At 42.0% G+C, this 23242-nt stretch overlaps 1 protein-coding gene across 1 annotated transcript in view; it reads left to right on the top strand.

Annotated features, from left to right (window-relative positions):
* Window positions 1-16275: 16275 nt before the first annotated feature.
* The window catches only part of grin2ab (glutamate receptor, ionotropic, N-methyl D-aspartate 2A, b), a 121302-nt gene continuing 114335 nt past the window's right edge, over window positions 16276-23242 (top strand). Inside the window, exons 1-2 of the mRNA XM_026171575.1 lie at window positions 16276-16813; window positions 17590-17796. Of these exons, the coding sequence (XP_026027360.1) occupies window positions 16796-16813; window positions 17590-17796 (225 nt within the window). The 5' untranslated portion in view covers window positions 16276-16795. The remainder of the gene's footprint in view (window positions 16814-17589; window positions 17797-23242) is intronic.

Here is a 23242-nt window from a genome sequence, read left to right as displayed (position 1 = left end):
GTGACAACATCAAGATACTTCCTCAATAATAAGAAAATAATAGCATGCTCGGTTGGAAATTAGTTTGCAGTTGGTATACTGTGATGCAGGCTAAAGTGGTAAACTTCATGTTGGACTTGTACAGAGCAGACATGGTGTTCAGGGTCAATGTTAGGTTTCTCAAAGAGAGAGGGAAAATAGTGCAAAGAATTAAGGTGGGAATTGACTCTCCTGGCTGTTTTTACTCATCATCAGTAAACACCAGTGACCCAGTTCCACTGGCAGTAATACAGTGAGCACTGATGTGGTATGGTTTGGATCCATACTTTACTCCTGCCATTATTCTGGTGTTTTACCAGATGTGTTCTGGTAAAGTATTATGTGGCTTTCCTGTTTTTGAGTGTAACCAGCGGTTTGCATCTTGCTGTAAACTTCCTACATTTCCTCCCACAAGGATGTTTCTTGATTGATGCGACAGGAAAACACCTTCTTCCTGAAAAATGTCTTAATGTGATGTGAAGTTGTTTTTCTTAACCATGGAAAGAATTCTGTGATCACCCACTTTATTTATCTTTTTTGTTGGTGTTGGTGAGTGGGCAACTGCATTCCTTTTTCTTTAAGAATGTACCACATTTTAAATGTTGCTATTCCCAAAGTTTAGTGTCATCAACATCTGTTTGGACCTCATATTTATTGAGACTTCAAACAAAAAACTACCCAATGCAACTTCAACAGCTGGAATCAATTCCAGATATTTTATCCACTTAATTTGTCATGAAATAACAATGGAGCAGCTCTCACCTGGCCATGAAACTGCTTGTCTGTCTGAAGCCTCTGAAAACATAAAAATCTATTTAATTCCTCCACAGTTACTGCAGTAGTTTTGTTTTGTGGTGTGTGGGGAAAGATTTACAAAAATTACAAAAAATCAAATGTGTGTGAAAGATGAACAAAAGAAAGTCAAGGAATGAAATTATCACAAAAGAAACAAATGACTGGTGTGGACCCATGGGAATATATCAGTTAGTTTAGTAAAAAGCATGTCCACTATAAATGGACTAATAGGTCATAGATACAGCACAGAATAGCATGTACGCCAAGTAGCAATCAAGAAAACTCAGAAATGCATTTATTATCCCTAAAGCATATGTATATTTATCGCCCTTTGTTGTCTTTGTACATGTACAACAAAACAAACTCAAAGTAACAGCCAATCATGTCCCAGATAATATCAGTTTGTGACAATATACCTGTATGGGGACCTGATAAATGATTGTGCATGACGGATTCCATGTAACCACATCATCTGTGGATTTTCTCTGTTGCATGTCGTACTCTGATTATTGTTATTATTTTGTTTTTTGTATGGTTTGTTATCACCAAAAGTTAATATTTTACAAATAAATTCTGCGGCTCAGAATATTTTGAAAACAAAACAAAACAGTTGAACATTTTAGAGTTTTTATTTGAACGTTTTAGTGTAATAAATGAGGAAAGAGCAGGATTTACTGAAAGTGGACCTAATGAATTAAGGCTTTATTATGAGAAATCTTGGCTTTGATTTTAATGACTAGCAACCTCCCGTCACAGGGTGATATCTGACTGATTGGTTATCTCTTACAGATAATGGAAAGTAACGTTATTTGTCTCCTCTACAGCTTCCGGGAATGAGCTTTCATTTACTAGAACAAATCTCTGGTATTTATCTACATTCACAACATTTATTACAGCAAACCCACTTAGCTGTATTTCTTGAAAAGGGCTATTAAAACATGATTCAGCTTCAGCATCTCTCCCCTCTGGGTGTTTTGAAAACACAACATTGTAAGTTCGCTTGGTGTAGTTTTAGATCTACTCCACTATTGAGAACATGAGAGCAAAGGGGCAACAGAGATAAAATTATCATGTTGTTTTCTGCACAGCAGGTGATTATTTGATCATCGGGAGCCACTCGGTTCTGAGATTCGGCTTTCATGTTGGGATGGTACTGTGGAACAGAGATAACACCTGTGTTGGCACTCGGAAGCACAGAATTGGAATTTATATGAAAGCTGACGCATCTTGTAAGCTTGTTATATGAAGCCAAATTACAATTTCTGATCTTTTTAAGTAGAGGAAAGTAGGCAGTCCACCCATAGTTGATTTTCTTTTTTATTTAGACATGGAGCAGAGACACCTAGCAGAAGGGACAGCTGTGGCCTTAGACTTGGCAGACTTGCTGCTTGCTTTGACTAATTGTACTGCAATCTGAGACATTTATTCATATTACGCCTAATATGTGGAAGATGTGCAGCTGTGATTTATCAAATTTTTTTCTCTTCCCCTTTGTGTACTGATGTTCGGGACCAGGCAGGTTCCATAAATTTATATTCAGAAGGGCTAACTTCAACAGATCGGCAATAACACCACAGCCCACAGAGAAGACATTAAAGTACTGCATGGTCTACAAAGAGACAGTATAATCATTTTTTTCAAGAGAGCCTTTAAAATGGACTTGGCATTTTAAACACTCATAACATGTAATGAAATTTAATGTGAAATCAAACATTCAGGTGAGCATTAAAAGAAGAATACAGTTTCATCCTCCAGTGCCCTTCATTAGCTCGTGGTTCACTAGCTGGGACAAATACTTCAGACAAAACCTTTCACTGTGTTTGGTTTTTATGACTGTGCTCCATTGCTCTTGCCGTTGTTGGAATGGTTTTCGTGTTCTTTGCCCCTACATTTAGGATGCTCGAAATTTAGGTTAGCACTGTAACAGGTGTCAGACTCAGAGGCAGTATCAGCGGGTAGGAGTAAGTATGAGAAAAGAAGCTTTACTAGGCATAAGGCAAGATGTAGGTCAGAAACAGGTAGGCAGTCAGCAGAGGCAAACAGGACCAGAAGCGTTCGGGCAGGCAGCCAAAAGTCCAAAAACTAGCTGGGTTCAAAGTTACCAATGCAAGCAGGCACACTGGCAGGTGGGTAGATGCAGAGAAAAAGGCTGCAATAGACAATTTGGAGAAGAAAGTTGAACTACTAGGAAGCTACATATAGCGTGGGTCTAATGGGGTAATGAGGTCCAGGTTTGTCGACAGGTTCGGTTAAGTAGTGAAGGTGGAAATATCCTAAGAGGCAGTGGCTAAAAATCAATACAGTGCATTCATATACTTAACTGTGCTACTCCTACTAATGTCAGCAGGGTTTCTGTGCTCTGCTCATAAAAACATATTAAATGTGGAGCCTCAAAAATTAGGTTGTATCTATAGCAGACTTGAAATGAGACCTGCAAGCAAACACAGCAGGTAGTGGGACAAAAATAGGCTTTTACTTGTCAAAAAGACAGCATTTAGGTCAGTAACAGGTAGCCGGCCATCAGAGGCAAACAAGGCCAGGAGGGATCAGGCAGTCAGGCAAAAGTCCAAAGAAAAACTAGCTGGGGTAATGGTCTCTGTCTCTGAAGACAGCAGGCTGCAGCAGACCTTTTCAACGCTGCACATTTTAACTTGGCAAACGAGAAAAAGCACAGGTGAAACTAATTTCATTAAGTTTGGTTCCATCAAGTGTCCCAAAGAGGCCAGCATGCACAGTGCAGCCATTTTTAATTGTATTAACTGAACCTGTGCAGACAACATGACAAGTCAAACTGTCTACTGAGCCGGTAGTGGGAGGATTCTGCAGAAAACAGAGAAGTGACTAGCTTTTACAAACAGAATGGAGCCGAGGGAGGGAAAAGCTTCCAAACGAATTACATTTATTTGATTAGAAGCGTCGTTATTATACAAGCTTAGTTTGTGACAAGCTGTTTGCACTTTGAATGGCGTCTAGGCCGTGGTGGTGGAGCAGAGGTGAAGAATGATCTGAAGATATGGAGCGGGGCTGCTGATGAGCTCAATCCAGCGAGCGTTGGCTGCTGGTTCTGAAACTGGAGCTGAATGTTGGCGGATGAGGATTGATCTGACACTAAAATGACAGCTCCCGGCAGCAGTTTCATAGGTCATGGCAAGATCCGATTGATTTAACAGAGGGGAGAATGCTTTCAGTAAGCAGATGTGATGAATTCAGAGAGAGAGAGGGGGAACATGTAAGTAAATATTGAAAGCATGAGACTGAACCTGCAATATTAGTGGGCTGGTATATACACATACCGTGCAGCTGGAGTAATAAGGTTTGGCTGTGCAGGTGTAGAATCAGGTTTGCTTAGGAGTGGAAAATCAGTGCAAAAGTCTTGCAGTGTGCACTGGCATTAACTGGAAAAAGCAGTGGCTATGTGAGAAACTGGCAGGTTGGTGAGTAGCAGCAGAAATAAATACAAAAAGTTAATAGGATAAAATAAAAGATCACTGAAACTACATTAAGGAAGCGACAGTTTTAATTTCCAAAGTTCCACCACTGGATCTGGATTCATAGTGTCTGACTGCATCACAGAAAGACACATTTTGAAGAGTTTCTCTAGTAAAAGCTTCAAGTTTCCACAATGCACTTGGCTTATTTTGGACCAGGCTTGGCTCCCAAACTAGTTGCAATTTCACAAATTGTGGTTACAGGTAAAAAAGCTTTGAAAAAATAAGCTTTATAGTTTGTTTTTTTTACCCCATCATGCATACAAGGCTGATGGGGTATTGTTATCACGCCGTTGGGCAGGTGGGACACCCAAGTTTTTGAATGCAATAACTCGAGAATGAGGCGATGCAGGATTTTGAAATTGATACCATATGTGCAGCTACTAAAAATCTCACAAAAGTTCAAATCTCAGTGACTTTGAACTCGAGGTCAAAGTCAACTTTTTATGAAAATCACAGAGAATTTTCAAGTTTATATCATCAGTGCATCTGCTAAGAGGCAGAGGGGTAACACTGGCGACGTAACCCGTCAGCTGGATTTCAATACTTTTAAAGTGTTGAAATCTAAAAGCAAAAACAAAAAAACAACCCAAAAGCCCATGTCAAGCCCTGCATGGAGTACAGTGAAGGTCAAACATTTAAGAGAAGGCTGACCTTTTGTGTGCTGAGTTGCACTTTGTGGATGAATTCTGTTTGGCTGCCTCGATTTCAGGGTCCTGGTGTCATTCACGCTTTCTCACACTGAGAGAACCATTGTTCATTTTACTAGTAACCATGTCCTAATGTGAAAAGGCAAAATGACTTGTTAAGATACATTTGAAACCCAATAATATGAAAGAAAAGCATATGCAGGTTAACACACCTGCCAACCATTTGTAAATTAACCCCTGCTATTGCCTTTAGGGACCCCCACTCCTTAGAAAAAGCAGTCACCCAGTAGAACAACAGCGGCTGGTTAGCAGGCAGTTATCCTTACATTGCATCCTTTTCAAATGACCCCTTCCCCCTCTGATTTTTACAGGATGCCTGTAAATGTTTATAGTTCACCAGATCTTTATGTTCATTAGTTGCATGCTCTTTTTCTATTTACAGAAATTAAACAAGAGCCTAAAAGTAGAGCCACGGACAAGTGATCAAGTGATGCCCTCAACAACCCCCCAGCCCCCTCATCCCACGCTGTGCTCTCTCTCCCTCCCTCTCTGTGCATGGGGAAGGCACAGGGCTCTCTCAGCTCGCTGCTGGTCCCAGTTGGCCACTCATGATGGTCAGTCCACCTACGCCACAGTGTTTTTGCCAGTTGCAGAAAAAGCACAGGCAGCAACAATTGTAATCAGGATGCATGGGAGAGGAGAGCCATCAAAGGTATTTCTTGAGCAAATTCTCCATTCCACATAGACTCACACAAACCCTCTGAAGTTGGCACGTGACTAATTAGCATCGAGATTTTGCCAAAGCTGTTTACGCTTTCTGTGTCTCTGTCTGTCGCACCCCCCTCTGTGGGGAAGAGTAAATGCATGGCGTAGCCTCCAGTAGCAGCTGGAGAAAGTCGGCGATAATGTCAAGAAACAGCTGGAGCAAGTTCACCTCATTTAAGGCATGACATACTCACTTGTTTACTTATGACTCATATGCAGACGTCTCCGCATACATTGCTGTGTCACGTGAATCCAACCAAACTAATTACCTAATTGGTACATATGCCGTGTTTGTGTGTACATATCTGCATGTTTAACAGGGAAGTATACCAGCAGGAATCCACTGACAGGATGCTGATTCTAGCAAATGATATCCATTCTTCTTTTACACACAGTAGTGTATGTGCTTACAATCCAAACAGCTTGCCAAAGTGGGGGAAAAAAATCCACATAATCTCATTGTAATGGATACAGTTTGGGGTTTCTCACACAAAACATTTTTTCGGAGTAACATCACAGCTGTCCCAGTTTTCTCCAGTTTGGGGGAGTGCCCGCTTTTAAGCCTGGCACTTCTGAGGAGGACGGATTTCTAAAAAGTGCGGAAGGGGCACCTGCTAACACTTTTAGTAAGAAATATATGATGAGACATTGAATATTTGTGGAAATAAATCAAAAGTATGTAATTCTACAAAAAAAAAAAAGGATTTATACCACTGACTGCTCTGTGAACTGCTGCAATGAAATTTCAAAAGGCACATCAAGCTGGAGTCGGTTACATTTAATGATTTGCTGGTGTGACCAGACACTGACGTTACTGTCATTTCATTAAGTACACCTGAATTACTGATAGGTGCCAGACAGGCTGGTCTGAGTATTCCAGTAACTGATAATCTACTGAGATTTCTCCACACAACCATTGCCAGAGCTCACAGAGAATGGTCTGAAAGAGAGAAAATATCCAGTGAGTGTTGAGGTCAAGGGTCAGAAGAGAATCGCCAGACTGCTTTGAGCTTGTAACAAGCCAACAGTAACTCACATACTACTTGTTGCTGTCAAGGTACGCAGACAAGCATCTCAATATGGTCAGAGCGTAAGCATCCGTTCATCTTGTGCTTTTGATTAAATGTGAAGATGTATTTGTTGTTGTTATTGTATTTAATTGTTTTAAACACATAACTCTCTTCTTCCATATTTCTTTACACACTGTTTCTCCTGCAGTTTCTCCTTTACAGTTTTTACTATTGCTGCTTTTGCTTGCAATTCTAAGACCTGGTGTCTTTAGTAGGCCATCCTTTTCTACTGGTTGTTGGAGCCCAGGTGCTGCACTTAAAATATGGTACATTAAGAGAAAAATCTCTGCACCTAACCAAGTTCTAAACTCTGGTTTGGCCCCAGCATGATGCTACTCATGTCCCCTAAAAGCAGGATTTCACATGGACTCCCAACAATTGCACAACAGAAGCTTGGAAAAACATTGCCTGTTGTGACAAATCTCAATTTCTGCTGTGACATTTCAACGTCAGGGTTAGGTGGTGTAAACGATATGAAAGCATGGTTCCATCCGGTCTTGCATCAACAGTTAGTGGTGGCGGTGGATGGTGGTGCAGACTTTACTAACTTTGAGCCCCTTCTTCTTCTTCTTCTTCTTCTTCTTCTTCTTCTTAGTACTAACTGAGCATTGTTTAAACACCACAACCTGCCTGATGACTGCTTCCAGCAGGATAACACACCCACACCATGTCACAAAGCTCTCTAATGTGAAAAGTCTCCACAGTCAAGAGATCTCGATTGAGCAGAAGACCTTTGGGATGTGGTGGAACGGGAGTTTCACATCATGGATGTGGCACCGACAAATCTGCAGCACCTATTTGACGCTACCATGTCATCAACATGGATCATGAATCTCTGAGGTGTGTTTCCAGCAACTTGTTGAATCTATGCCATGAAAAATTATTGCAGTTCTGGCAGGTGGTCCAACCCGCCAATAGCAAGGTTAAGTTAATGAAGCAGCCAGTTAATAAGTAATAGCGACACTAACTGTATGTCAGTCCATAACAGCATGTTTATGACATTCTCATGGATGCAGGGTATCACAAATAAAAGTGGCCATCTGGTACCCAAGTACAAAGCATCGTAGAAGATTGCACAGTAGGTGGAAAACACCGACGACACCGACGGGGGACAAATGATCCCACTGGAGCCATAATAATGTGGCCTTCACTGATCACATCGACCACACCATATGTGCAAGAAAGTGCTACAGCATTACCTTACAAAGAGGTAGGTGTCTGTGTGCAAGAGTGTGTGTGTGCAAGTGTGACTGCATAATGTCGCCACCCCACAATCCCTCTGTGGTCCTTCAGGAGATGCAACAGATGGACGATATCCTCACAGAGCCGCAGTTTCTCATTCAGGAGAAAAATGTCTCAAAAACCAATCTGCATGAAATTACACAATAACCAAGCTGAGACACAAACGGGGATTAAAACAGTCATTTGCCAGCACACTGAGTGGGCACTTGTCTGAACAAACTGATTGATTGATCAACTTAAAAATTCAACAAAAAATTATAAGCACTAACTTTATAAAACCGTTTTTGTATCCCTTTATTAGTTCGGTTGTTTAAACCTTTTAAATCATCATGTTCAAGATTTAATGCAAGCGATTAATGGCAGAAAATTACTTAATCACTTGCTCAGTGATTTGTCACACTTGTGATCAAGGAATATCGATTGGAACAGTAAACCCACGACGAGGGAATGCAGCCCAAGCTGAACTTTCACAAAGTGACTTGATCAATGGTTAAATCTCCTGACAGCAGTTCAGGTAATTGTTCAGTCTATCCCGCTGCCAGTGCCTCAGGAATCCTTTCCTTTTTAATATTTCAATAATTGCTCCCTCTAAGACTTTGAAAATTGAATATTTTACTCGCTCTTCTTCACAGCATCCAAACAAATAAGCCCACAATCTTTTCTTATCCCTAGAGAAGCCAGTAACCGATCATTTTCTCCCTATTAACCCGATTTGCTGATGCCGGCATTCAACCTTAACATTCCCCACCACCACCAAGAACTCAGGATCAGCAGTTGGCTGATGGCCGGGCTGAGGGTTTTATGTTATTATCTGGTTATTGGATTCATCCCCATAATCGGAGAGTTATCCCCAGATAAACTTATGCCAATCTAGTCGAAGCTTAATCAACAACACTAAACTGATAAGCTGCTCTCCTGACTGACATCATCGCATGTATCTTTTTTACTTGTCAAAGTTAATGGAAAACAAGCGAAACAAGTACTCTCGTGGCTTTTAAGCGTTCAAAGGGGATCTAAAAATACATCACTGGAGTGCTATAGTTCATCTGTAAATATTTGCTGGTTCACATGTTCATTATCAGTTCTATCCAGCGTCTCACTGAGTCCTTTGCAGTCCCGTGTGCTAACACAAACAGCCCCTCAAACACTTTAGTGAAAAACAGCCCAGTTCCATTTTTTCCCAAAAGCTAATAAGTTCTGACAAACCTTTTAGCATTTTAGTAAATCTCGTATTTAGAGGACATACTGTCTGTCCTCATCAGGAGATCTGTGGTAATCTGAAAATTAATAATGCTTCAATCTCACGGTCAGGCTTTTGTTATTGCCAGTAAGAGATTTAATGCACCCTCTGGCTACGCTGATAATAGAAAGGTCATAAAAAGTTACAGCCTCAAGATGAGCTATTTTAAATTGTTCTGTGGACTGGACCAATTAGTTTGATTTGGCTACAGTCTCCAACATTGAAATGCTCTATTGCACCAACTTCTTGGCTGCAGTGCCCTGAGTACCCAACGTACACTCCGAGCACCCGGAGAATTGAACGCTCGATACACATGCAATATACAAATGGGATTTCCTGTAGCTTTGTAGATTTCCAAGCTGTCAAACCGAGTACCAGAGAGTGTGCCCTGGTGCTTTAAGTGCAAATTAGCCAGCACAGTCTAAATATGTACTTCCCCAGATATACTAGATTGCATAATTTCTGCATGTTTTTGCAGGTGTTCAAGGCTGTTACTCGAGTGGGCCATGTTGAGGAGTCGGTGTATTCCCTGCTCCTCTGTTTGTGTGCCATAACACTGCAGAACAGGAAGGCTGTGACCTCTATACGACTCCCCTGACTGTCAGATGCAACTTGCTGGTTGCTTTATGAAACCTGGAAATTATTCTTTATGTATTCAAATAACAGTTTTAGGGATAGTTTCAGACAGATACTGTATCCAAAGGTTTTCTCAGCCTAATGACCAGCATTCCCAAAGGCTGCTAACTAAATGTGCTGCACAATTTCTGCAAAGTTCCCAGTAGTGCTCCCACAGCTTCATAGTTTAATACAAGACAAAACCCATTACATTTATATTAAATTCTGAGTTATATTTTAATGAAATAGTGACATGTCTCAGTTTAAACATTTCATATATTTTCTATGTTATAAAATATGGGTTTGTGAGGTTGATGAGATCATTGCATTCTATATCTATTTACATTTTACACAGTGACTGACCTTTTTTGGAATCGGGTGTATAGATCCTGTTGAACAAGGTCTCTCTTTTAGTAATCTTGGCTGGAACTGAACTAAACAGCAAGTATGTGAGGGAGCAAGAGGTGTGTTTTGATTTAAAGACTAACTTCATGGCAAAAATACATCTTCTTGTCATGACAATCGTTTTACCAGCTACTCTGTTTTTTTAGATGTTGGAAGTCAAAATACATGAAATCCGATAATGTTTTTCATTGACGTGTAAGAAGGATTTACAAAATGAACATCATGTTGTATTTGTGACTGCAAACTAGCAACTGAAGTCAATGCAACTAAACTGTATGCGCCTAACAGCCATCCTTTATTTACATTCTATGGTATTTTGGTACTAAGCACTAAATCTATAGCACTTAGCCTGGCTTTTGAGGAACTAGAATATCTTTTTTACTTTTTACACCACTGCGAACCAGTTCAGTTGCATGTATGTTGGAAACAGATTTATATAATGTACTGCATGTGGTGAAGACTTCATGGGAATTTAATAGATCAGCACTAAAGATTAGTCTCACCAGTTCAGTGATCACAATATTCCCTTCTGTTCCTGAGATACAGGGTTGAGTAATGGCAAGAAAAGTGTTTTTGCAAAACATTAATATATTATGTTGGCCTTTGACCTTTTGGAAAATGTCATCACTTTGTCATTTTTTCTTATTAATAATTTGTGTTCACTTCTGTGATCATTAGCATGTGAATTCTTGAACTATGACCCAAACGTCACACTGAAAATGTGACCTTTGTCAACTAAAATAAATCTATTCCTCACACCTCAAGGCTGTTTTTAGGCTGGTTGTTTTAATATTGTGGCTGACTGGTGTAGGTATGGCTGGACAGACAAGCCCTAAGTCAGTGTACACCCTTCTGTATACGGATGGCTTTGCCTGATTGTAGCATTGCAGCAGAAGCTCCACTGATGGAAACTTAGGCAAAAGCACTCAGGCAAATTCAGTATTTATGGGGAACGTTAAAGCAGTGATGTTGGTCAGTAATTACCCTTTTATTGGATTATTTCAATGCAAACTGTAGGGTGCTTCTAAGTTGATGCAGGTAAATAACTTTTTAAAATGACTTAATAATAATGCTGCATGCTGCGACACATTTTTCACTGCACTTTTAGTAAGTAGCTTCATATTCACGAGTATAGATACTAAGTAAAGAAAACGTATACGCATATTTCCCAAACTAGTGTCTTTAGCAGTGGGGAGGGGAGACCATATCTTGATCCCCTGCTGAATTTGTAAGTTTGCTCACTTACAAAGAAATGAACAGTATCTTATTTTTATATTAGTTTCATTTGAATGGACCTTTCATGTCTTGCTAACTGCAAATTCAGCAGTGAATCAAATAATTATTTAATTTTCCCGCTGTGAGTGTATTTTTTTTTCCCTTTTTATTTACAGTAACTATTGAAGCTGAGACCCTCACTTGCAGAGATTTTTCGCATGGAATTTATACATTTTGAACCTCTTGTTAAGGAAGCTCAGATGTTTCTCATTTACAGTATATTTTACTCTTTTCTAATGATATTCACAATATGAATTATTCAAATCCCCAAGCTTAACTTGTGCCAATTACTTTGGCTGAACTTACTTCAGTTTAAAAAGTCTAAATTGCTCGCCTGATTAATGCTTATTCGGTTCGACTGTTTCTGAAGTGGTTGAGTTTTTGTTGCGAAAATGAAGATGGGCTATTTTCATGAACACAGGTATAGCTGGAGCACTCCAGCACTTTCTAATTTCTTACCTGCAATTAATTGTTAAATTATTGACTGACCTTTTCAAGTTGAGGATAATTGCTGATGTAGCCAAGTGGAGAAGACACAGCAGTGCATCACTCCTGGCTAATTGATTTGGCCGCTGCGCTCATGAACTTTTCACTGACATCAGCAGTGTGACAGCGAGTAATCACCCATCAGTTTTTGAGATGAGCGGTTCTCTAAGGTGTCTATGAAATCCGAATGCTTGATTATGCTGAGAATCGGGCATAACCGAGCTCCACATACTGCCCCTCTCTGGCTGGAAGCAGAGCCGTCTGTGGGAGAGCTCATTCCAGGTCACCCACTCTCTGTGGGCGAGAGAGCGAGAGAGGGTGGAGAGTGCAAGAGAGGGAGGGAGACAAAGTTAAAAAAAAAGGCAGACCAGAGAGAAAGGGAATATCTAAAGCTCAGTAAGTGCCAGATATCACATCGCTGTGTTCCAGATAGAGAGCCTTGAATACATTTCAGTTTATTTTGTTGCCATTTATTGACAGAGTGATTCATTTCCTGAGCCTATATAAAGCCATGTACTGTAGCTACAATGAAGTGTCTTTGCTGTGGCAGCGCCTCGTCTGAGAAGAAAATGAACAGTCATTGTATAAAAGACAAATTCGTCCTGTATGCTTGCCTCTCCCTTGTGCTCATCGTGCAGCCAATTAAGCTGAACGCAGCCCACCTACTTTCTTTACCAACCAGCTTACATCCATTTGTCTTCAAGTGTACACGTGAATCATGCTTTTGTGGAATTTCTATATTGTTTGCCTGACAATCAAAGTGTTGATGAGTGTCAGATAATGTCTAGTTTGTGCTCGGAAGAAGTTGCCAGTAAATTTAAATTAAATTAAATTTACAAAAAGCTGGGCAAGCATGTGTGGCTGCTGGAACTATGGTAGATGACCATGTGTGACAATCAGAAAAGAAGACAAGAAAGCAAATTCATAATGCTTTTGTTGAAAGCACATACACATTAACAGTAAAAAAAAAAAAAAAGATAAAAATTACAACCCAAAGTGTGCCATTATTACTTGTTGTCATGGAAACAATGCAGTTTTTTTTTTAAATTTAAAACACACAAAAAAATTCAAGTTTACAGTTGACAGTTACAGGTTATAATAGACCAGCCAGCTAGCTGTGCAGCTAATCAGCAGCACGCGCTTCAAAAAGTTTCCATATTGCGTCACCGGTGCGCAGCTGCAGAGGGGCTGCGCGTGCCGGGTAGGTGCGATCAGTGGTGCTGACGTCTGTCGGTCTGAATGAGCGGCTGCCTGGTGTCCTGCACCAGGCACAGGTGTTTGTGAATGGGGACTTCGTAGTGACAAAGCACAAACCTTTATATATCTGTGTTGGGCGTGTCTGCCATAGCAAAAGTGGTGACACTGAAAAACTCAGTTACCATGGATACAAAAATTGCCCACATCATTTTTTGTCAGAGGCCTTGTATAATCCCTTTCCTTTCCCTGTAATTTATTTTATTTTATTTTATTTTAGTTTTTTTTTTATTTATTTTTTTTTTTAATGTATTTATTTGTTTGTTTGTGTGCCCGCGTGCTGGTTTCTTAGCTGGAGCTGCTTTAATTGGACTCCTTTTCCCGTTTCCTCTGATTCATTCCAGGAATATTAGAGTGCGGGGCTTTGACTATTAGCCAAACAACATTAGTGAAATGAGCTTTTGTCTTGAATAATTATACACAGTGATAACAAAAGAGTTAGCACGCTGTTGACGCACTGCACAGTGATAATGGGTTCTTCCTTGTTTTTCAAATATTTTATAATCGCACTCGTGCTATGAGCTATTAGCAACACCCCTGTGAAATTTAATCAGAGGGCACAGATGAAGAAGCAAAAGGCGGCTCATTGTTTGAATGCTGGGAGCCAGATCTGAACTTGAGCTGTGTGTGTGTGTGTGTGTGTGTGTGTGTGTGTGTGTGTGTGTGTGTGTGTGTGTGTGTGTGTGTGTGTGTGTGTGTGTGTGTGTGTGTGTCCGGCACTGTCTGGGCGGCACGACATGCCTGGGTAACTTCTATTTAGCGTGCTGCTGGCCAATGAAAGATGCATGATGACTGAGACCGGCAGTTATAAATCTATTACATCAGCAGGGGTGCGTGTTCACGCTGTTGTAACTCTATTGGTTTCCCATCAGCTGCTTAAATACCCAGACTGCACACAGGACACTGTGCAGTCCATAGTCTAAATCACAGCCATCCTCAAGCCTGTGCGCATGAAGAATGGTCGCGTCCCCGAAATTACAACAGGGAGGTCTTTCAGGCATAAATTCCCTTGAATGAGATTAAGGAAAATACGGCTTTTAAAAGCTTATTTATGTGGTCAGGAGAGAAAAAATAACAAACGCATGAGTTTATTTCCTTGGCAACAGCCTGGTGTTTAAATATAGAATGAGACAATCGTACTCCATTGGGGCTATTTTTTTTGTCTTTTTTATTTTGTTTAAGATACTAAGAATGAAAGTCATTGTTAATGGCATCACACAACGTACATCTCCCAAGGCAGTGTCTGAGTCTGGCCTGTCCCACCAGGATGCCTCTAATGGGTAAATAGCAGTGGGAGCTGGTGGTGGGTAGGAGAGTCTGAAAGCAGACCTATTATATTCGAAACCGGGATTTATTATTCCTCAAAAGAAAAAGAAAAAAGTAAGACCATTATCTACTTTTGTGTGGTCTTCTCCCTTCTTTCCCCCCCCCATACCCGTGTTATGCAATCATGTATTTCTTTTATTCCAAGCCTGGGAGGCTCGAGCTCTGACGGAGGAGGATAGAGGACCTCAACAGGTGGAGATTTTTCTTCCTTTCTTTCCTTTTTTCGTTCTGCTAGGGATATAAGCGGAGGAGGTGGAGGAGGAAGAAGAGGGTAGTGAACTGTTCCTTAATAATAAGCCCTCTGATCTGCTTATGCTGCGCTGCTTCTTGCCTCAAAGGGTGACTAGGCTTATGACAGCCAGTCCTAGTAGAGCCCCGGCCTGCTAACATGACCCCATGCAGGATCTACACCATCTGTCTGCAATGGGACTCCAAGGCAACACTCAGAGGGAGATGCAGAGAGAGTGATGGAGGTGGGGGGAGGAAGAGAGAGAGAGATGGGGGGTGTCAGCGTTCCCCGAGGACCCCCTGTGCTTCACTTTTGATCTGCTAATTATGTTCAATTGAGACTGTGTAATTCACTCGCGTTGCTTCTATTCCCCCTTATCTGAGCCGCGGCTCTTAACAAACTCCGGCGCTGATGAGAGAACATGACATACAATCAGCAATAAAAACGTTTTCCGGTGCGGTAATTTGTATTTATTTATTTATTTATTTATTTTTAAGGGCTCTGCGTTTTAATTGTGAGGAAGAGTTGAGGTGTCTGCAGGGGGACCAATAGATTGGGTTATAACAGTTGAGCGGATATTGAAATGTTTTATCTGCGCGCAGCTGAAGAGCAGAGGAGGCGCGACGCGGCGACTTCTTTGACGCCGAGACAGTCGTCACAAACACACGCGCGCGCGCGCGCAATGACACCGGCATCCAGGAACAAACACGCGCGCGCGGCTTCGCTTTAGAGAGATGGCACCAGGTGATGCCATAAACGACGGATGATGCTGTGCGCCATACCCCCTCTCGCGCTTTCGTTTCTTTTTTTCTGCCTGGGAGAGGACGCACGAGGGAAAGGGAACGACCCGGAGAGGGAGAAAACACGACCAGGACAGACAAGGAAGCGACATGTCAGTTTTAACGAGCTGTGAAGTTGGAGTCGCTCTTTTTTTCTTAGGGGGGTAGACATGGCGAAATTTCCCTAGCACGCTCCTTCTTAACTCCCCACATATCTTTTTTTTTTTTTCGTTTTTTTATAATGGGAAGATGAAGTCACCCAAGTCTGCACCCCCTCACCACTGCCTCCTCTACCCCTTATATGTTTAATTAACTAGGCTGATGTGTAAGTACCTTCAGCTAGCGGAGCGTGGGCGGCCGGGCTGCTGCGGGGTAAAGACACTGTCGGGAGAATATTTCCTTCTTCCTCTCCGCCCGGACGGCTCGGTCGGCTGCCGAGCGTCACCTCGGTCGTGCGGCGCGGAAAGCTACAAAAATAACTCGACCCGTTTGAACTTGTTCCGAATTGTTTAGGGCGGCTTGGAGTGCGGTGCTCGTCGGAGAGCGCGTGAGGGGAGCAGCAGCAGTTGGAGGAGAAGAGGGGGGAGAGAGGGAGGGCAAGTGAGAAAAGATAGGGAGAGAGAGAGAGTGTGTGAATATATATGTATGTGTGTGTGTTTTGATGTTATTTGTGACGGAATCCCCCCCTTCAGTCTCCAAGAATCCGCGAGCGGCGCAAGGAGGAGGAGGACAGGAGAGGAGGAGGAGGAGGAGGCGCGCGGACCTGTCCACGAGCCCTCACTGCGGAACGCGCGGGGCTGCCGCTGGAGATCCCAAACCAACGGTTATTTTGGATTCTAGAGTCTAACTGATCCCCGCGCGCCAGGGGGCTTTTTCCCCCACCCCGTCTCTCCCGTTGAATGGACGGCGTTTGACATCTAAACCGAGAGGAATACTACCTATCTACGGGTGGGAGAGGTGGCGGTGGAGGGGGGAAGTCTTCAGAACCAGACAGGTGGATTTATCCGTGTGGTTTCGTTTTTTGGGGAAGGGAAATTGAATGGAGGAGAAATTGATGGATTAATCTGACGGAGAGTCGTATGCGATTCCCACTCCTGCCGAGGGCACCCGAATGGAGTAACAGGCTGCAATGTCATCTCCACCTGGCCGCCTGGAGAGATGTGTCACGGGAATGGGGTGAGCGTAATTAGTGTTTTCTTTTTTATTTTATTTTTTTTAGGTTGGGTCAAAACTAACTCTGTCACCAAAGACGCGGAAAATGAGCGGCATTTGTCGGGATCCGGTGGTTTTAATATCTGCCGCACTCTAGCTCTCCTTAAAGTGGAACAGCGGCGGGGTGGTGTGTGCCTGGTTCGGGTTCCTCCGCGCTCTTACGCTTGTCCGAGTCCTCGTCACACAACCTGCTGCATGCCCTACATAAACGAAGCCCGGCACCGGAGAGAGGAGCGTGAGGGGAATATTCGCCAAAGAGCCACAGGCTGTTTTTACTCCGTCGTCCCCCCCGCTCTCTCTCTCTGAAACACACATACAAGCACACGCGCGCGCACGGAGGGAGAGAGCACTAATTCGTCCTTTTCACCGTAGCCTACACCTATGATATGAACTTGTGTTTTCGTCACGGCGAGCTTTTCCCTCCAATAATCCCCCAATAGAGAGACACAGGCACGCGCGCACTTCTGCTCCGACTCACACAAACATATAACCACGCACGCGCGCGGAAACAAAAAACACGCAGACAGCTAGCTGGTATTTGATGCTGTTCAAACTGTTAAAATGCTAATGAGGTGTGAGAAGTAAAACGACATTGGTTAAAACTGTTTATAGCTCACATAAGCACCTGCCTGTACGCTCGCGCCTATTTATAGAAAAGCGACAAAGTCATCAAGTCCTGGGAGCTTGCGGCGCAGTGTTAAAATCTGGTATCTTTTCGTTTCTTTCTTTTTTATTTTCAGATCAAGTTTGAACACTTTTCCTCTGGTTTCACCGACGCCGTGAGAAGGAACCAAAATGCCAGTAAACGGACAGGTCACGGTGGCTGCCCGCACGGGCCCTCGCACCACGGCAGCACAAGTCAACATTCATCGCACGGACTCCGCAGAAGAAGGCGCAAAACCTCCGCGAACACAACCCCGCAGCAGCCGCGCTTTGTGACACCGAAGGTAAGGACAGCTGCGTTCAAGGAGAGAGCGACGCTCTTCTTTTAGACGGAGCGCCGAGCGACGCTAAGCGGCGCTGTTGCATCACATTATCCCCCGGCTGCTGATGAGAAGCCATGTAATGAATTCATATCTCAAATTACAGTTTTCAGGCTTTGAATGCAGTCACGTTGTAGAAACACATTTTCTTCCGTTTTCCTCCTGCTTGGCGTGCCAAGTCTGACACACAAAGTGTCTTCTCCTCTTCTCAGGGACACTGAGGCCTTCACACGAACGCGCACGCAGGCTTATGGACATGCACACACATAAACACACACAGATGTTACACTGGAGGGGGTAAATATAAGAAAATAGGAGTGTGACGTGACAGGATGACAGGATGTATAGCCCTGAATGGCCATAAATCTTCATCATGAATGATCCCCATCGTTCCTGTTGGCAAACGGATGCCCTCAATTTTGACTACTTAATATTATGTATGAATGAATGCACATTTATCATAATCATTTAGAGCAAATTATCATCCGTGCTGCGCCAGACTCATTGTGGTGTTGTAGAGAACTGAGAAGAGAGACTGATGTTGTGCTCAGCAGTAGCCTATTTTCCTGAATAGTGGGATGACACAAAAGGAGATCAACTCTGTAGGGCATAAACGCAATAGAGTGGGGAGCAGAGAATGTCGAGTGCTGTTGCTACCTTCATTAATATAAATATCTCGTGCAAAGCAGCAATGAATTCTGGGTGTGATGTCACAGCACCTTTTAAAAAAGCTCAACAGTATTTTATAACAGGCCTACTTTTCTATTCACTTTCTGTCTTGTTGTTATCACTCCAGAGAGAATTTCCTGCTCAGTTGGGCCTTGTATTTTCATCGCTTTGCAGTCTGCTATTAACCAACTACTGAGACAAAGCTAAACAGGAAAGACCTTAAAAAATCTCTGTGATGTGATGCATACCATATTCTGAGTCCCATTTGGGCTCCGGGATGACATAGTGTTGAAGTGATGTGTCGAGATGCATCTGACTGAGCTGTGCACTGAACCGGCTCCATTGTTGGACAAGCAGGTAAAGTACATCAGAACTCATTGCGCCTAAGCTTCTTGTCAGCGCTGTCAGAAGTGAGGCCCTGTTGTTTTGGATTTCCGCAGTTAAATCGATTTTAATTTCTCGTTTTTTAATGTGCCAGTGCCAACATGTTGTTGTGCTGCCTGTAACAAGGCAGGCCCCTTGGGGATTATTTTGGTGGCACCTAAGTGGAACTGGCTTTCTCTCCCCATGGCTCTGCTGAAGCACAAATGTACTACATTTACACAGGGATTCGGAGAGGTTTCTTGCATCAGAGGGGCTGCAGGAGGTGTACCTTCACACTGCTCTGTGTCAACCAGGGCTCTGTGTTTTGGTTTTTAATATTGTGCGAGACATTTTTAGAGTCAGAGCCCAAATTTAGCCCAAAATCTACATATGCCTGCAAGTGTGGGAAAGGTTCAGGGAGCGATCATGCAGAAGTCTTTCTTTTCATGAAAGATACATAGAGGTTTTGTTTGGTTTTTTTACCTCTGTTGAACTGTGAGATATACTGAAATGATCCAAAACTATGCAATTATTATTGTGCATTTACTGTGATGTGGTCATACCACCAGAATGGCTTTGTGTGAAGATTGACTCTTTGATTATAACACTGACTGAACTGTACAAATATTGCTTTGGTGCCTCTCAGGTACTAGATACTGTGTTTTTATTTTTAAGTTTTTACTCATATGGTCTCTTTTTCCTGCAGTTTAGTGGATTTTAGGTAGGAGTGCTCACACAAGACTGCAACCTTGAGCATTATGAGAAAAATTACAAAGATACTTACAAAAAAAAACAAAAACAAAGGAGAAGAAAAGCCAGGGAAACTTGTGGGTGGAATTATTTACCTTCCTGCCCTGTGTTGTAGCTGTATTTGTCCAGAAGAAGGTATGACATATCCCGTGATAGGAGCTACAGCAAATAATCCTCTTATGTGCACACTGTTTTTGTTTGGAGGTCCCTATCTAAGTTGACAAACTGTGGGTTTAAGGTTTTCGATGTCGGAATTCTGCCTACGACATTAACAGCCAAGCCACGTGCAGCCACCGAGCCTCTGGCGTGGCCTTTTAGCTGTTATCTGCTGAGTGAGTGCTTTCTTCAAAGTCAATTAAACCCGCTGCTGGGCCTGCACTTTGTTACTTCGGATATTCTCGTCGCAAGAAAACATCCGCGGTCGAAATTTGGTTACACGCGACCCGGCGGCGGACAGTTTGAACCCATTTTCTTGTTCACCCCTAGAATAACGAAAAAGCCAGTGCCTTTTTGTAAATACAATGGCAGTTCAGATTCGTCTTACACCGAGGGCTGAGAGGATGAAAATTAGTGTTTTCATTTTCCTTTTCTTAGCCATTTCCAGTAAAAGGGACAGAGTGACATATGATAATGAGTATTTTGACCCCTGCTGATCTTCTGTACATTGATGTGTGATAGTGCAGTCTCAGATGCAAGTTAATAACCCAAACGCCTCTTACAAACGTGCACTGTTTAATCATTTAATCAAAACACAGCTGGTACTCTCATTTAAAGAGTTAGTGAGCCATGTGTGATATTAAGTAGGGTTTGACTAATACAGGTTTTTGAACCGATCATTTTTAAATCAAGCTGACAGTAGATGCCATTTCGTAGAACCACTGCGTGCCTTAACACACTTTTCTGGTGTGTGAGAGTCCCTGCTTTAACATGATAGGCCCAAAAGTTGCTAGTGGTGATACATTTATCGCCTAACCTAAATTTTTCTAAATGTTATAGGAATTAATAACTAAGAATAAGAGACATGACTGCATCATTGTTGCGGTTACCAGTATTGCGAGTCGAAGCTGTAGCCCTACAGTTTAGATTCTAACTGAACCTGGTGGCAGTTTGACCTGCCTATGTGCCTGTGCCTAATGGTTATAGCTGGTGCACGACATCTCTAGTGAATTTTTAATGGTTTTAAAGTGTTTCCATCTGCTTCAGATTTCAGATAAGTCTTATCCAGTTTCAGCACAGTCTTTCAGAACTTTATGGATAGGATTTAAGTAATCGGATTGGAATAAATCATAAAATTTGCGTTTTCGTTTGTTTGTTTGTTTTTTAACCTGATAAATCATATTCTCATTGCTCAGGCGAGGATTTGGATTTGAGAATGAAAAACCCACCTTTAATCAATCTCAAAACTTGTATCTGTGTTTTTCATGACTCAAAGGCAGATAGTTGTGGTGCTGGAAATCGAGATAATCTTCATCCTGCTTGAGAGGTGCTTTCGGGGTGGATTTAGAGACGTGACAAGCATAATAGGGCTGTAACCAAGAAATTGCCATCTATACATCTTGAGAAGAATTAGCATTTCATGATTCTATTTTCATCAGCAAACCTGTCAAAACAGTTTCATCCCAAATGTCTCTGTTGCAGATGGAGGGACCAGCTGGATAGTCCATCAAATGGCCTTTCAATTCCTTTATTTTTTTCTATAGATGTCTTCATGTAGACTGCTATACTGCATTAACATTTCAGTAATACAATTAGAAATCATAAAAGTAATTTTATTTTTCATTATGGTTTAACGACACCATCCATGCTGCCGTATTCACTTTACCTTATAACAGCGGTTCATGCCATTTTCACTTTGTCCATACAAATAGTTTTAGCTGAAAAGCAATCTGTTATTATTAACATTTTATATTGAGCTTGTAGTGAGATAAGGAGGGGTGGGATGTTAAGTAATTTATAACTTTTATTGACCTGTATTGACAGGGCTGCAGGAACGTCAATACATCTCAGCAGTTTATCACTGAGCGAAACATAACAGTCATACTCTCCCAGTAAAAAGTGAAGGGAGTCCAATTCTGGGGAGAGACTCAACAGAACAGTTTTTAATAGGTAAAAAAATGTCTTAATAGAACGGCTCTGCCAGGCCCCTTATCAATCTGAGGCGAATCTTGGTTGTCATTGCTGGCCACCATCTCCAAGCAGCCCAATGCCAAAGACTCTATATAAAAGATGGATGTAACATCTGGGTCTGAAAAGGGAAGACAGTGTTGAAGGGCTTTAAGGGGGTCGACTCTTTTGATTGCAAAAAGAAGTTTGTGAAAAAAAAGACCTTCCCATTTATCTATGACCTCAGTAAACTCTTTCCCTGATAAATTTATGATGTCATTTAGTGATGTGTTGTTCACAAATGACTCTAAGAGCCGATTGTAGCGCACGAAAAGAGCCGACTCCGTTGGGCAGAGCCAAGTCTTCAGCCCTTCCTGCTCAGGGCTGAGCATGTGGCCAATCACATGCAAGGACAGACAAGAATCACACTATTGTGTGAATATCATGTAGTGGGACAGGTCAGGTACACAGAGAGACAGGAAGCTGGATTTAAATCCAAGTGCATCAGGACAAATTGAAGAAACAAGTGAAAACTGTTGTGTTTGCGTCTCTGTCAGATTCACTCGCTCACGACTTCACCCAAAGACAGGACTTTACTAACCAATGAGGGATGGCAATGGCTATGCGCATCTTTTATATACAGTCTTTGTTCAAGGACCTGAAACTGGCTGATAAGTAAAACGTATTGTTAAAGCAGCGTTAATTTTGGGACACGGGGGTGTACTTGCCCATAGCATAAATTTCTGCAAAAACAATATTAATAAATTAGCACCTTCCAATGTTATAGTGGACATGTTAGCAAACAATTGCTTATTAAGAAATCCAGCAGGCATGGATCAACATAAACGTTCATGTTGAGAGGTGCCTCCAGCTACTTAATGAAGTAAGAATGCTCCCTTTTTAATGACTGTTTTCAATTACAGTAACTCCCTAGCGAAACACACTGTATATGGCACTAGTTAGAGTCACTACCGCGAGGCTGAGAGCACTTACTGGATTTATCTGATGTTTTTACTGAAAAAAACAAACATCAAACTGCCTGTTCTCGCTGGAAATCTAGTTGATGAGTGGAGAGACCTTCCCAAAACACGGATGGGTAAAAGCAAAAATAAAACATAAAAGTCATATTGCCAAGAGGATCTGCTGCAGTGTAGTGCGGGAGGATCAATACCTATAATTTTATTATATCCATAATTATTATAAAACTACTGATTGGGGTTACTGTGAATTGACAATGTTCCTTCAAAATAGTTAATCCTCAATACTGATAGCAGGCTTTTTTCTGAAAATATATATTTAAATAAATGGATGCGGACAGATTGCTCCCCTTTGATGTCAGTATTAATCTTTCAATTGAAAGCTTAAGGCTTTCAAGATGGTGGAAGTTTCATTTTGGATTGTAACCTCCCCCTTATGTGCCTATTTGAATGCTGTGCTTTAGAATTAGCTTGATTAGTATTAGGCACAACATGTGGCTCTGAGAAGAATCCAGATTCCTAGGAGGCCGGGTTGTTACCTTAAATGA

Source organism: Astatotilapia calliptera, chromosome 6 (genome assembly GCF_900246225.1).
Source record: "Astatotilapia calliptera chromosome 6, fAstCal1.2, whole genome shotgun sequence".
NCBI classification, from domain to species: domain Eukaryota; kingdom Metazoa; phylum Chordata; class Actinopteri; order Cichliformes; family Cichlidae; genus Astatotilapia; species Astatotilapia calliptera.
The sequence above is the reverse complement of the archived record's forward strand: the minus strand, read 5'-3'. Positions and strand labels throughout refer to the sequence as shown.